The sequence below is a fragment of the Rhinichthys klamathensis genome, unplaced genomic scaffold (genome assembly GCF_029890125.1).
Source record: "Rhinichthys klamathensis goyatoka isolate OS25496 unplaced genomic scaffold, OSU_Roscu_1.1 h1tg000391l_1, whole genome shotgun sequence".
Lineage (NCBI taxonomy): Eukaryota > Metazoa > Chordata > Actinopteri > Cypriniformes > Leuciscidae > Rhinichthys > Rhinichthys klamathensis.
Genome location: NW_026606894.1, coordinates 438348 through 453485, shown reverse-complemented (window position 1 = coordinate 453485; position 15138 = coordinate 438348). Strand labels below are relative to the sequence as shown.

At 39.5% G+C, this 15138-nt stretch overlaps 1 protein-coding gene across 1 annotated transcript in view; it reads left to right on the top strand.

Annotated features, from left to right (window-relative positions):
- The window catches only part of ppp1r37 (protein phosphatase 1, regulatory subunit 37), a 75352-nt gene that overhangs the window by 27675 nt on the left and 32539 nt on the right, over window positions 1-15138 (top strand). Inside the window, exons 2-4 of the mRNA XM_056234264.1 lie at window positions 5529-5626; window positions 9646-9691; window positions 10787-10887. Coding sequence (XP_056090239.1) covers window positions 5529-5626; window positions 9646-9691; window positions 10787-10887 — 245 coding nt within the window. The remainder of the gene's footprint in view (window positions 1-5528; window positions 5627-9645; window positions 9692-10786; window positions 10888-15138) is intronic.

Below are 15138 nucleotides of genomic sequence, written 5' to 3'. Positions count from 1 at the left end.
TAACTTTTGTGTCTCTTTGGTCACAGACTAAACTAGTCGTCTAGTCACAGACTAGTCGTCTGCCGTGACACTGAAGCTTGACGTCGACTAGTCGCTGATCATGGCCTATATAGGGCGCAACAGGATAAGAAATCTTTAAAGGGTTAGTTCACCCAAAAATGAAAAATTTTCATTAATGACTCTCCCTCATGTCGTCCCAAGCCCGTCAGACCTCCGTTCATCTTCAGAACACAGTTTAAGATATTTTAGATTTAGTACGAGAGTTTTCTGTCCCTCCTTTGAAAATGTATGTACGGTATACTGTCCTTGTCCAGAAAGGAAATAAAGACATCATCAGAGTAGTCCATGTGACATCAGTGGGTTAGTTAGAGTGTGTTGAAGCATCGAAAATACATTTTGGTCCAAAAATAACAAAAAATAGGCCTTTATTCAGCATTGTATTGTCTTCCGGTTCTGTTGTGGATCCGCGTTCAGTGCCGCCGCTGACGTAAGACGCTGCTGACGTGTGTGTGGTGTGTGTGTGTGTGTGTGTGTGTATTCCGGTTCTGTTGTGGATCCGCGTTCAGTGCCGCCGCTGACGTAAGACGCTGCTGACGTGTGTGTGGTGTGTGTGTGTGTGTGTGTGTGTGTGTGTGTGTGTGTGTGTGTGTGTATTCTGGTTCTGTTGTGGATCCGCGTTCAGTGACGCCGCTGACGTAAGACGCTGCTGACGTGTGTGTGGTGTGTGTGTGTGTGTGTGTGTGTGTGTATTGTGGTTCTGTTGTGGATCCGCGTTCAGTGCCGCTGCTGACGTAAGACGCTGCTGACGTGTGTCTGGTGTGTGTGTGTGTGTGTGTGTGTGTATTCTGGTTCTGTTGTGGATCCGCGTTCAGTGACGCTGCTGACGTAAGATGCTGCTGACGTGTGTGTGTGTGTGTGTGTGTGTATTCCGGCTCTGTTGTGGATCCGCGTTCAGTGCCGCTGCTGACGTAAGACGCTGCTGACGTGTGTCTGGTGTGTGTGTGTGTGTGTGTGTGTGTATTCTGGTTCTGTTGTGGATCCGCGTTCAGTGCCGCTGCTGACGTAAGACGCTGCTGACGTGTGTCTGGTGTGTGTGTGTGTGTGTGTGTGTGTGTATTCTGGTTCTGTTGTGGATCCGCGTTCAGTGACGCTGCTGACGTAAGACGCTGCTGACGTGTGTCTGGTGTGTGTGTGTGTGTGTGTATTCTGGTTCTGTTGTGGATCCGCGTTCAGTGACGCTGCTGACGTAAGACGCTGCTGACGTGTGTGTGTGTGTGTGTGTGTGTATTCCGGCTCTGTTGTGGATCCGCGTTCAGTGCCGCTGCTGACGTAAGACGCTGCTGACGTGTGTCTGGTGTGTGTGTGTGTGTGTGTATTCTGGTTCTGTTGTGGATCCGCGTTCAGTGCCGCTGCTGACGTGTGTCTGGTGTGTGTGTGTGTGTGACGTAAGACGCTGCTGACGTGTGTCTGGTGTGTGTGTGTGTGTGTGACGTAAGACGCTGCTGACGTGTGTCTGGTGCGCCCGAGCTTCGTTTACAGTCTGAGGGAGACGCACGCTGGAAACTAAACATCTTCGCAAACATGTCTAAGGATTTCCACACAGAGGAAGACTTGCATTTTTTTGCCCAGCCATATTTATTTGAACCCGAATACACGGGCGCACCAGACACACACACACACACACACACACCAGACACACGTCAGCAGCGTCTTACGTCAGCGGCGTCACTGAACGCGGATCCACAACAGAACCACAATACACACACACACACACACACACACACGTCAGCAGCGTCTTACATCAGCGGCGGCACTGAACGCGGATCCACAACAGAACCACAATACACACACACACACACACACACACACACACACACACACACACACACACGTCAGCAGCGTCTTACGTCAGCGGCGGCACTGAACGCGGATCCACAACAGAACCGGAAGACAATACAATGCTGAATAAAGTCCTAGTTTTTGTTATTTTTGGACCAAAATGTATTTTCGATGCTTCAAAACATTCTAACTAACCCACTGATGTCACATGGACTACTTTGATGATGTCTTTATTTCCTTTCTGGACAAGGACAGTATACCGGACACAGGGCTTAGAACGACATGAGGGAGAGTCATTAATGACATCATTTTCATTTTTGGGTGAACTAACCCTTTAAAGTTCACTTTTACGCTCCGTTTCCAAAAAGTGGCAAGGAGTGCGCTCCACAAGATACAGCATGTTCGATTATACCATCGATGCTCAATTTATCGGGTGAATGCACGTTTTAAACAGCTTATTATACATGCAAATTAATCGCCGTTCTAAACTAATGCGCTGCTCGATACAAATCGCAATACTGAGCTCACCATACGATACTATTGTGATATTTTAAGCCAAAATAAAACACTTTTTTATTGTTTTAAAATTAAATTTTAAAATGTATTATTTTATTATTATCAGGACCCACAAATATTCCTTCATTGCATTATTATACATTATATTCAACATTATATATAGTAGTTGGATGTAGTATTGTCAGTCACAAGTCCTTTTACTTTAATTTTGTCCTCACGCTTTCACGCTTGGATCTGCCCAGACAAAGCCACGCGTGTACACTCTCCCGGTGCTCGCTATGTCCCGTCTCTCCCGCTATTAATGCACTATACATATAAGAATAAACCATCTAAGCGCTTTAAATTATCATACTACTAAAACTAAATGTGATATGGTGATTTAATTGATGTTTGTGCTTTCACTTTTTTCACATATTGACGATTCCCGAACTGTAAATGATTAGTTCATCCAAAAATTTTACTCTCTCATGTTGTTTTTGTGCGCCACGCAAGCATATGAACGTCCGTTGTCTCCTAATTATGACCCGAAATAGATAAACATTGAGTCTGCTCTGTAAATTACTTAAAATATATATATATATATTTTTTTTTATATTAAGTGGGTTGTGTTAAGCGTTTGTTTTAATTTTTTTTTTATTCTTTTCTCTGATATCTGCCTACAATGTTAAAGTTGTTTTGTGCCAAAACAGTTGTTATGTAACAGGTTTTTGCGCTTCCTTAAGATTTCAGTCGCCTAATTTTGTTATGGTTAATGTATTTGCATAACAAATAACACTGTAGTATCACCGCAGGGAAAATGCAAGCGGATGTTCACACTGTCTGTAGGGCCCTGATATTTTAGCTTAAGCCATCTCGCAAACTGTATGTGTGTCAATGCGTGACGGCTCCTTTTTTTGTCCAAAGGCCTTAATAATAATAATAATAAAAAGCAAAGATATGATGACATCCAAAGTATTTAAGGTAGTACAACTTGAATCCAAAAGGTTTTAAATATATTTGACTACATATAAAGGTATTTTAAAGATTTTGAAGTGTCAAAAGGTCATTCGGTAATTATCTGCAAATTAATAATTTTAGAAATATTCATGGTTAAACCGAATGACTTTTTTGGTGACAAATTTTGTTCATCTTGTAAAAAACAAACAAAAACAAAGACATAAGCAGTGTTAATTCATTGTACAAACCACATAATCTCATTGTTAACACTTAGTACAACTAAAAAATGGTTTCAAAATGAATATCTCCATTAATTTTTTACACTTTGAAAAACCTTATCCGTCAATGACCCATGTACGAATGTGTCTCCTCAAAACAATAAGTATGAATGTATGAAGTCATATGACTGTAGACAGCGCTTAGAAGGTCTAGACCGCTTGGTTCTGTGTGTGTGTGTGTGTTCATGTGTTACACAAAGGCCCTTCTGAGAGCGCTCAGGAATCACAGTGTACACACACTGATCTCCCAGACTCAATGAGGACAGATCTGTTTGCTCTCTCGTAGGACTGTGCGATTAATCGTATCTTGATTTCAGCTTGGCTTCTCACGATTATGAAAACCAGATAATCGAGGTAAATCGCGTCCCGCGCACTTTGCTTTCCTTCACAGCGGTGGGCTTTCTTTCCTCCCAAAGTCAAACTTAACATCCAAATCAGTCGAACAAGCGAGTCGTACTGTTGCTAAACTGCGGGACGTGCTTGATATGAAATATTGAAGTTATGAAGTTATTAAAAGCACAATAAGCCCGGAAGGAGACGTCAACACAGTCGGTTATGTCTAAAGTAAATTTATGAATGAATGAGGCATTTATATAGCGCTTTCATATGTACTACTGTACACCCAAAGCGCTTTACAATCATATCAGGGGTTCTCTCCTCAACCACCACCAGTGTGCAGCATCCACTTGGATGATGCGACGAAAGTAAATGTAAACGGCTGTATATTTTTCATATATTTTTTGATTTGTTGTTTTTCTTTATAATGAAGTTGTCTGTATTAAGTAGATTGTGTTTAATTAATACACAATAGAGTGATTATCAGTTCAAGACAGAGTTATAGAAATTGTACTTAATAAAAAAAACTGTGCTGGGATCGGATCGGTATCGGTTAGGGCTGGACCCGGATATTCGAATATTGGTATTCGATTTGAAAATGTGACATTCGAATATTCTTTCTTTTTTTTTGCACACCTGGCATGTAGTTTATTAAAAGTTTATTAATTCAGAACATGTTGCGTCTCGCCTGTCTATGTATATTGCACCAAATACGACACTGCACTCCCTTGTGAAGTTGTTTGGATGAACGGTTCTCGAAATAATCAAAATGCAAACGGACAGACAGACATATAGAGATTCCGAAGCTTCGAATATTCGATGTTCATTACTACCGAAGCTTCGAAGCTCAAAAAATGGTATTCGGACCAGCACTAGTATCGGTCGATACTCAGAATTTTTTGTTTCGGATTGGTTCTGAAAAAATGGTATCGGTGCAACCCTACTATTAACTATGACTTTTGCCTCAAACTCCTTATTTATTGCTTATCAATTCATTCTATTTGTTTGCATTTAAGTTTAGGTATTTGGTAAGATTAAGGGATGTAGAATAAGGTCATGCTGAATAAGGCATTAATATATGCTTTAATATGTGCTAATAAGCAACTATTAATAGCGAGAATTGAACCCTAAAATAGTGTTGCCCTTTATTCAATTTCTGTTGTGTAGGCTATTACTTATCTCTGAAAAACCTAAAGCACTGTTTATTTAATTTGTATTTCTGTTACTGTTCTGTTGTATTTTGCCTCTTTTTTTTTTTCTTTGTTCTTATTTTATTGCTAACTGTTTACTTGTCCTCTCTTCTGTAACTGTTTTGAGGACTTTTTACTTGCATTAATTAACCTAGTATTAGTTTTTGCTGAAGTATCGATAAATTAGATACATTTCACTTACATTTAAAGTTAAGACTTAGATCATATCATCCACCAATAATCGTGATTTCAATATTGACAAAAATAATGGTGATTTATGATTATGAGAGCAGCCCTACTCTCTTTAATTTAATGCTGTGAAGTAATAGTTTCATCTGTTTTTATTTATTTTTCCATTTGATGATAATGATGATCTGTTGCATACACTGTATGTGACCTTTGACCTTGTCTTCGTGTGGTTTTGTCTCTGCAGCCCAGAATGTGACGGTGGAGGAGATTCTGAATGCCTACAGACAAGCATGCCAGAAGCTCAACTGCAAACCAATCCCCAAAGTGCTCAAACAGATACAGGTAAACACCTCTGCAAAAGCATGCTGGGAATTCCTTAAACATTCGTTCAAGTCCTCTTCGAAGTCATAAAGCATTGCATTCACACCTGGGTCCGAAAGTAACTTTTTTCCAATAAGAGGCAATATTTGCTTTGCAATATTTGATTACAATATTATATGTATCTGTGTTGTTTTTATGTCAAATAGTTCAATTTATTCAACCAGTTACTTTAATCAGTCAGAATACTATTGATTGTTACCAATTTTATCAACATGAACAAAAGACATCTTTATACTGCAAAGGTGGAACAGAAGCTGCATCTGACATGGTATGTTTATTTACACAGACTGTTTAATGCTGATCAAAGGTGGCATACATGCATTTACACAACAATTGCACAATGTTAATCGCCTACATAAAGTATATAAATGATAAAACAGGAATTCATTACATGGCAGAACTGCAATATTATGACATCATTATTGCAGAATATTGCTTTTGATGTTGTAATAATGATTGTTAATGTTGATTAATATAATAGTATGTGTGGGGAAATGGCTTGTCATATTCTTTCTAATGCATTAGAAAATCAAGCACAACATAACATTATTATGTCTTGTATTTTAGGATCATAAAAGGTTATTCAAACTCGGAAAGCCCGCAGACTTTAGTCTAGTGCAAGGTCACAGAGTTATGCACTCTCGCAAAAACTCCTGTTTAAATCACTGAAGCTGTCTTCACTTCAAAATTAATCTCTTGTTTACATCGTGTTTGCACTTTGTTGTTTATGATGAGAGGGTTCGCAAGAGTGCAGAACTCAGTGAGTGTGTCAAAACTGTCATTTTCAGCTGATTTCTCAATTGCTGGTGATCTAAACAGCTCTGATTGGCCATTGCATTCATACACTCAACAGAAACGTGTGAAACATGTGCAAAAAAATAGCTAAAAGAAGTCGTTGATGCAACATGAGCAGATTTAGATGTAATGCCGCAATTGACACTTTTAATTTCACATCATGGCTTGTAATTCATTTACATTTTTATTGTGCTTTTTTTTTTACCCCTTTGGGTTGCATTTTTGCCCAAACTCCCCATAAATTACACCCTCACTGAAGAAAGGGAAGCTTGATCGTGCACATTTATAATCTCTATTGTGTCCCCAGTTGGCCCGTTGCGCTGGATTACATTTGTACTCTGATCACAAACATATAACCTCACTAACCTCTGGCATCGGGCCAGTCACATGCCTCCTGACTCCCTCTGGCTGCAGCTCGCTTACTGAAAGCCTCTTATAGGCACAGGGTTGTAAACGTACCATACTGAGTCAACAAACGGTCATTTCTCCCTGTCCTGATGACACACTGATGACCCAGTCAAATTCTGGGTTATTTGCATGTAGCGTTATAATGGTTTGGTTAGAGCTCAACAGGATTGTGCCTGTTTTTTTGTCAGTTAATGTTTAACTACTAGACTTCCTATAACAATAAGCAATTATGCATGTAATTACTAATGTTATGATTTTCAAAGGTTCAAATTTGACGTTGCTACAAGTCTTAATGGCTCTGCAGCAACAAAAATGGTCATGAATGGTCATGAAAAACGAATTATGGCCGTTGTTGGAGAAAATTAAAACTTGATAATAAAACCATGTTATTACTTTTAGCTCTTTTGTTAAAAAAAAATTGTTGAAATTTCAAATTTTACATGAACACAGAAAAACCATTGTGATGCAAGAAAAATAGAAAATGTATTTTAATATATCTAAATACATTTTTAAGAATATACAATCTGAGAATTACCAGTTTCAACCCCAATTGAAATCAATTAATTTAATTTAATTCATTTAAAATTATAACTCATGGTTGCCCAAAAATGGTCCAAATTGATGAAACCTACCGTTGCGTAACTTTCACTTTGAGATGAAAAGATGGTACATTTTCCACATTGCAATGGTTCATCGATAGGCATGCATATCAAAACGGACCTGAATGCATGATGAGAAAATAGACAGGGTGATTTTTAATTTCATGCTGACTTCAAAAATGCATGAAAGATTTCAGGTGAGACTCTGCAGGGTGTTTTGATGAGATAGGAGGACACGTGCATGCCCGCTGAAACAGATCGATGGATAGAGAGAGAGTGAGCAGCTTCTCTCGTCTGCTACTAGCTGAGTCACTGAAAACAGACAGAAAGAGAGCGATCATGTTATCGTGGCCTGATGTTTGCACAGAGATGCCAGCTAACACCCACAATCACTCACCAACCAGCACATGCTGTCGCTCTCCTCCCCTATTTCTCTCCGTTCCTGTTCTTTTGTGTTTCCCATCTGTTTCTTTTACATTTTTCTCTGCAAGTGTACTTTTTTCTTGCAATGTATTTTTTCTGCAATATGTATAACCCGTAGTTGTGCAGAAGGACATCATCAGTCTGTTAAGTCCTTCCGAGGGCATCGTGGTAAATTTCCACTGGGAGTCCCCAGGGCAGAAAATAGCCGGTCATTACTTAGTGCGTGTGTACGTATGTGTTTTTCCACCACCTCAGTCTGTGCTTGTGTTCCTCTCTCTTAATTGCTTAGTCACCCCTGGAAAAATGACTTCATAAACAGGCCTATAAAAGAAAAGCGCTGAAAAGAGAGAGAGAGAAAGCTACTAAGAAGATTAATGCTCCATTTATGACGGTTTACCACAGATGGCAAGTGGCCATATATATATATATATATATATATATATATATTATTATTTTCTTCTTTTTTTAAGGCCATATTATGCACTTGATTGTTTTGGGATCTACTAAATAGGTTTTCATTCTTGAATTAAAAAATAAATCAATTCCCCATATTCTCCACTGTTGCGGCTCCTCTCTTCCCAGTCTGTCAGTAACGCTCTGTTTAGTTCCTGTCTCTATGAAGCCCCTCCTCCTGAAAAGCACACTGTACTCTGATTGGTCGGCTGGAGCAGTGTGTTGTGATTGGTCGAGCGCTTCGAGTGTGTTTGGGAAATGTCCCGCTCCTTCCCATAACCACCAGTTTAACACACTACTAACTAACTCAACCAGGCCCCGCCCCTTTATTCTGCGTATGAATTATTATAATGAGGAATATTGTGACGTGTTCCCGGAAGAAACTCAAGACTACAATGGAGGCGTTTCAGGGAGTTCAGAAACACTGACACTGATATAGAGAAGAACTCTTGCTGCAGATGCTCAAATGCTCAAACAGCAAAATTTAACACTAAAGAAAGATGAACATGGGAAAAAAAGCATAATAGATCCTCTTTAATACAGTTTCCCTCCTCGCCAGTTCAAGTGCACACCACCCGAGTCTGATTGCGGAGGAAAAGATGACCGCAGGTGGTTTGTATAACAGCAGAAACACAAGGCTCATTGAAGTCACATTAGAAAGCTCAGGGTCAGATGCTGTTTGCATGGCAGCGGTAAATGTCAGGTGGTGACTCTGAATGCTTTGGAGAGATTGCTGATCAGAGAACAGGTTTAGGGCAGCTGCCCCTGGTGTTTCACAGCACAGACATCCTAGTGTTTACACAGCCTTGAAACGCATGAATTCAACGTTTATACTGGCATACTTTCAGCTCTTAGTCCCCTAGTTCCAGTGCGAGACATGTTACTGAACACACACACACACACACGTCTGGTTCGCTATCTTTGTGGGGACTCTCCATAGATGTAACGGTGTTTAGAAACTGTGTATTCTCTCTCCTTACACTAACCCGACCCCTAAACCAAGCCATCACACACAACTTTCTGCATTTTTACATTTTCAAAAAAACTCATTCTGTATGATTTATAAGCTGTTTTCCTCATGAGGACCTCAATTAACCTTGAGTCTATTAGTCAGTTTATTGATTCTTGTCTATCCATTTGGATTTTAAAAATAAATAAATCAAACCACTTGTCATTGCACACACACTTTTCTGTAACTAGCGTTACATTAATGATCTTGGCTGGTCACCTTACCTATCCAATAAGAATTAAACATTCATCTCTTAATAGTAAACTTTTTCTTTTTTCTTTTTTTGTCCATAGGACTTAAAAGACCTGACACAGCGAAACGAGTGCCTAGACCTCAAAGGTGAGCTGAAAATGGGCTTTATCACAATGTTCAGTGTTCGGACAGACATCGAGAGTTCAGTGAATTTTGAAATTGTGATTTCCAGTCCTGGAATAGTCATAGAAATGTAATCAATCATGAGAATGTCTCTAGTGAATGTGAGTTTTTCTTGTTTGTCTCCTATTTATTATATTTAATTGGCTAAAAGATGTTCAGTCTCTCTATATACTGTATACACTACCATTCAATCTTACTGCATTTATACAATATAATAAAAAAAATATAATAAATTGATCAAAAGTGACAGGAAAGACTTTGTTCTAAAAGATTGATATTTCAAATACATGTTCTTTTGAACTTTGTATACGTCAAAAACGTATATAAAAAAAAGTTTTTTTTTCAACATTGATAATAATCGGAAATGTTTTTTCAGCAACAAATCGGCATATTAAAGTGATTTCTAAAGGATCATGTGACACTGATGACTAGAGTAATGATGCTGAAAATTTTTATCACAGGATTAAATGACACTTTACAATATATTCACATAGAAAACATCGGTTTTAAACTGTAATAGTATTTCACAATATTACTGTTTTTGCTGTATTGTTAATTAAATAAATGTAACTTGGAGAGCAGAAGAGACTTCTTTAGAAAATCATTAAAGAAAATCTCCAGGACCCAAACTTTTGGATGAAATATCTATGAAATCATGAATTATGAACAACTGGAAAAAGTCATGGGAATGTCATGGAAATTAATTGATCAAAAGATGTGGGAACCCTGTATGTCACATGTCTTCATACATTGGCATACACACACCCTCCGTTGAGTTCAGCATGTTAAGACTGGTTTGTATGCTTGTTAGTTTGTGTAGTTAATGGGTGTGTGTCCATAGACAAGCTGATCCTCAAATGATTCAGGTTTATTGTAAATAAAGTATAATATAAAGTAACAGAAAAACCATGAGATTAGCCGTGTGTTTGGCTTTGATCTGTGTTGTTATATATATATATATATATATATATATATATATATATATATATATATATAAAATGTAAAGAACCATATCAGTGCAAAAGTTGAAAGTAATATCTCCTTTTTTATCATTTGTAGGAGAGAAGCTGGACTATAAATCATGTGAATCTCTGGAGGAAATCTTTAAGCGGGTGCAGTTTAAAGTAGTAGATCTGGAGCAGACCAACTTGGACGAAGACGTGAGTGCTGCTCTTTTTTGAGTCATTCATTTTGTTCTCTTTCCATCTTTAAAACTGCCTGAGCTTCTGTAATGGCGTGTGCAGTGCTCTGACTTCATTTATCAGTGCTGTTACACTATCAAAATGTCCTGTACATCTAATTAGTGGCTTAGCAGCCACAGTTGTGTGTTTGGTTGTGTCGTGTGTTTGGTTGTGTCGTGTGTTTGGTTGTGTCGTGTGTTTGGTTGTGTTGTGTGTTTGGTTGTGTCGTGTGTTTGGTTGTGTCGTGTGTTTGGTTGTGTCGTGTGTTTGGTTGTGTCGTGTGTTTGGTTGTGTCGTGTGTTTGGTTGTGTTGTGTGTTTGGTTGTTTGGTTGTGTCGTGTGTTTGGTTGTGTCGTGTGTTTGGTTGTGTCGTGTGTTTGGTTGTGTCGTGTGTTTGGTTGTGTTGTGTGTTTGGTTGTGTCGTGTGTTTGGTTGTGTTGTGTGTTTGGTTGTGTTGTGTGTTTGGTTGTGTCGTGTGTTTGGTTGTGTCGTGTGTTTGGTTGTGTCGTGTGTTTGGTTGTGTCGTGTGTTTGGTTGTGTCGTGTGTTTGGTTGTGTCGTGTGTTTGGTTGTGTCGTGTGTTTGGTTGTGTTGTGTGTTTGGTTGTTTGGTTGTGTCGTGTGTTTGGTTGTGTCGTGTGTTTGGTTGTGTCGTGTGTTTGGTTGTGTCGTGTGTTTGGTTGTGTCGTGTGTTTGGTTGTGTCGTGTGTTTGGTTGTGTCGTGTGTTTGGTTGTGTCGTGTGTCTGGTTGTGTCGTGTGTTTGGTTGTGTCGTGTGTTTGGTTGTGTCGTGTGTTTGGTTGTGTCGTGTGTTTGGTTGTGTCGTGTGTTTGGTTGTGTCGTGTGTTTGGTTGTGTCGTGTGTTTGGTTGTGTCGTGTGTTTGGTTGTGTCGTGTGTTTGGTTGTGTCGTGTCTTTGGTTGTGTCATGTGTTTGGTTGTGTTGTGTGTTTGGTTGTGTCGTGTGTTTGGTTGTGTCGTGTGTTTGGTTTTCTCGTGTGTTTGGTTGTGTCGTGTGTTTGGTTGTGTCGTGTGTTTGGTTGTGTCGTGTGTTTGGTTGTGTTGTGTGTTTGGTTGTGTTGTGTGTTTGGTTGTGTTGTGTGTTTGGTTGTGTTGTGTGTTTGGTTGTGTCGTGTGTTTGGTTGTGTCGTGTGTTTGGTTGTCTCGTGTGTTTGGTTGTGTGTTTGGTTGTCTCGTGTGTTTGGTTGTGTTGTGTGTTTGGTTGTGTGTTTGGTTGTCTCGTGTGTTTGGTTGTGTTGTGTGTTTGGTTGTGTTGTGTGTTTGGTTTTCTCGTGTGTTTGGTTGTGTCGTGTGTTTGGTTGTGTCGTGTGTTTGGTTGTGTCGTGTGTTTGGTTGTGTCGTGTGTTTGGTTGTGTCGTGTGTTTGGTTGTGTTGTGTGTTTGGTTGTGTCGTGTGTTTGGTTGTGTCGTGTGTTTGGTTGTGTCGTGTGTTTGGTTGTGTCGTGTGTTTGGTTGTGTCGTGTGTTTGGTTGTGTTGTGTGTCTGGTTGCGTCGTGTGTTTGGTTGTGTCGTGTGTTTGGTTGTGTTGTGTGTTTGGTTGTGTCGTGTGTTTGGTTGTGTCGTGTGTTTGGTTGTGTCGTGTGTTTGGTTGTGTCGTGTGTTTGGTTGTCTCGTGTGTTTGGTTGTGTGTTTGGTTGTCTCGTGTGTTTGGTTGTGTTGTGTGTTTGGTTGTGTGTTTGGTTGTCTCGTGTGTTTGGTTGTGTTGTGTGTTTGGTTGTGTTGTGTGTTTGGTTTTCTCGTGTGTTTGGTTGTGTCGTGTGTTTGGTTGTGTCGTGTGTTTGGTTGTGTCGTGTGTTTGGTTGTGTCGTGTGTTTGGTTGTGTCGTGTGTTTGGTTGTGTTGTGTGTTTGGTTGTGTCGTGTGTTTGGTTGTGTCGTGTGTTTGGTTGTGTCGTGTGTTTGGTTGTGTCGTGTGTTTGGTTGTGTCGTGTGTTTGGTTGTGTCGTGTGTTTGGTTGTGTTGTGTGTTTGGTTGTGTTGTGTGTTTGGTTGTGTTGTGTGTTTGGTTGTGTCGTGTGTTTGGTTGTGTCGTGTGTTTGGTTGTGTCGTGTGTTTGGTTGTGTCGTGTGTTTGGTTGTGTCGTGTGTTTGGTTGTGTCGTGTGTTTGGTTGTGTCGTGTGTTTGGTTGTGTCGTGTGTTTGGTTGTGTCGTGTGTTTGGTTGTGTTGTGTGTTTGGTTGTGTCGTGTGTTTGGTTGTGTCGTGTGTTTGGTTGTGTCGTGTGTTTGGTTGTGTCGTGTGTTTGGTTGTGTCGTGTGTTTGGTTGTGTCGTGTGTTTGGTTGTGTCGTGTGTTTGGTTGTGTTGTGTGTTTGGTTGTGTTGTGTGTTTGGTTGTGTTGTGTGTTTGGTTGTGTCGTGTGTTTGGTTGTGTCGTGTGTTTGGTTGTCTCGTGTGTTTGGTTGTGTGTTTGGTTGTCTCGTGTGTTTGGTTGTGTTGTGTGTTTGGTTGTGTTGTGTGTTTGGTTTTCTCGTGTGTTTGGTTGTCTCGTGTGTTTGGTTGTGTTGTGTTTCCGTGTAGGCTACGTTTGTCTGGTCTGATACAGATTGTTTGTCCAATATAAACACAGATATTAGGAGCTCTGGAGACATAAATTCAGTCTGTTTCTAAAAGGTTACTTAAGGCCGCTTCTGGACTCAACTTACTGTGCTTTGAGTTCATTTTGCCTGGTCATAAGCTGGGTGGATCTCTCAGCGTCTTCCATATATACAAACACACACTCACTCCTTAACACCACTACTGAAGGGAGATGTGTCATGGAAAACTGGATTTATTTTATTTATTTATTTATGTATTCCCATGACAGACTTGTATTTATTTATTTGTTTATTTGCTATTGTGAAATAAAAGATGTTAAATGTACTATATAGACACATTCTAATCAGCACAATAAATATATGTATTATTATTATATACAGTATATACCATAATTCCAATATCATCAGGTACATCAGTGATGATGATCAAAGCATTACTCCAGTCTTCAGTGTCGCATGATCATATATATTGCTATATTACTACAGTATAGTGTATTACTATTGTGTTTATATATTACACTTGGCTTTGAAACAATGTGTACTATATAAATAAATGTGCATTTATTTATATTTATTTGTTGACTTATAGTATTTTATTAATTATTTATATTATTCGTGTGCATTATTATTATTATTGCTATTGCCCCTAACCAGTGATGGAGTACACAAGTCCTGGACTCAAGTCCTTATTCTCTGGACTCGTGACTCGACTTGGACTCGCGGACTGATGCCTATACTTGGACTCGGACTCGAGAATTTATAAAATCGGACTTGAGCATTCATCAAATGAATGACGTTGTTTCTGACTAAATAGGTTATAAAAATTTGATATGTTACACTTTTCCTGTTTCGGGGTCCAAGACCGGCCGTGATCTATTTTTTCCCTCACAGACACTGCTACCGCTCGCTCTCCTTGCTTGACAACACACTCACTGACGTCACTCACTTTACGCTGCATTCTCGTGAGAGAGATAACGTAACACTAATTTAACACTAGATAAGTTCCTCTACACATCTAATCAGCAATTTCGATTTTGGCACACTTTGCAGCAGCTGGGCTGACCACTAAGGAGCGAATGTACAGTGACGTGACATCACTGCCAGGTTTAAACTGTGCTTTCGTGCTATGGCTGGCGCTGAGCCAAAGTCGGACGCGCTCAGCGCTTAATCCCGTTTATCATACAATAACACAATTATGTTTATTTTAGCTAACAAACTAGACGGCGACCTTGACTATGTCACACATCGCAACCACTCTTTTCCTGCGGAGTTACAACTGCTTATAGCACTGCATTTTCTGTTTTTTTGCCGCAGTTAGCCTACATTGGGATTTAGTTTGCTTTTTCAAAATTTCAAAATTGTTTTTCTTTTACCATATTCGTCAAGAAGAATGCATTTCTCCTCCTCTGTCCAATTAGGCTTTCTTTTTTGTTTTCTTTATCCATTCCAGTTGACTGATCATCCAAAAATGTATTTAAACAATTTAATAAATATAATCGTGCCACAGCTAGTTGACAATGATTTGATAAGGTCAAAGGCAATTCTAGTGATAGCCTATCATACACATTTCTAGCTGCAAGAAAGAGTGCCTGAAAAATGTTGCTTGATTTGGCTTAAGTGTAGGGCTGTAGTCAAGACCACCTTTGTCGAGTCCAAGACCATGACTAGTCGAGTCCAAGTCAAGAC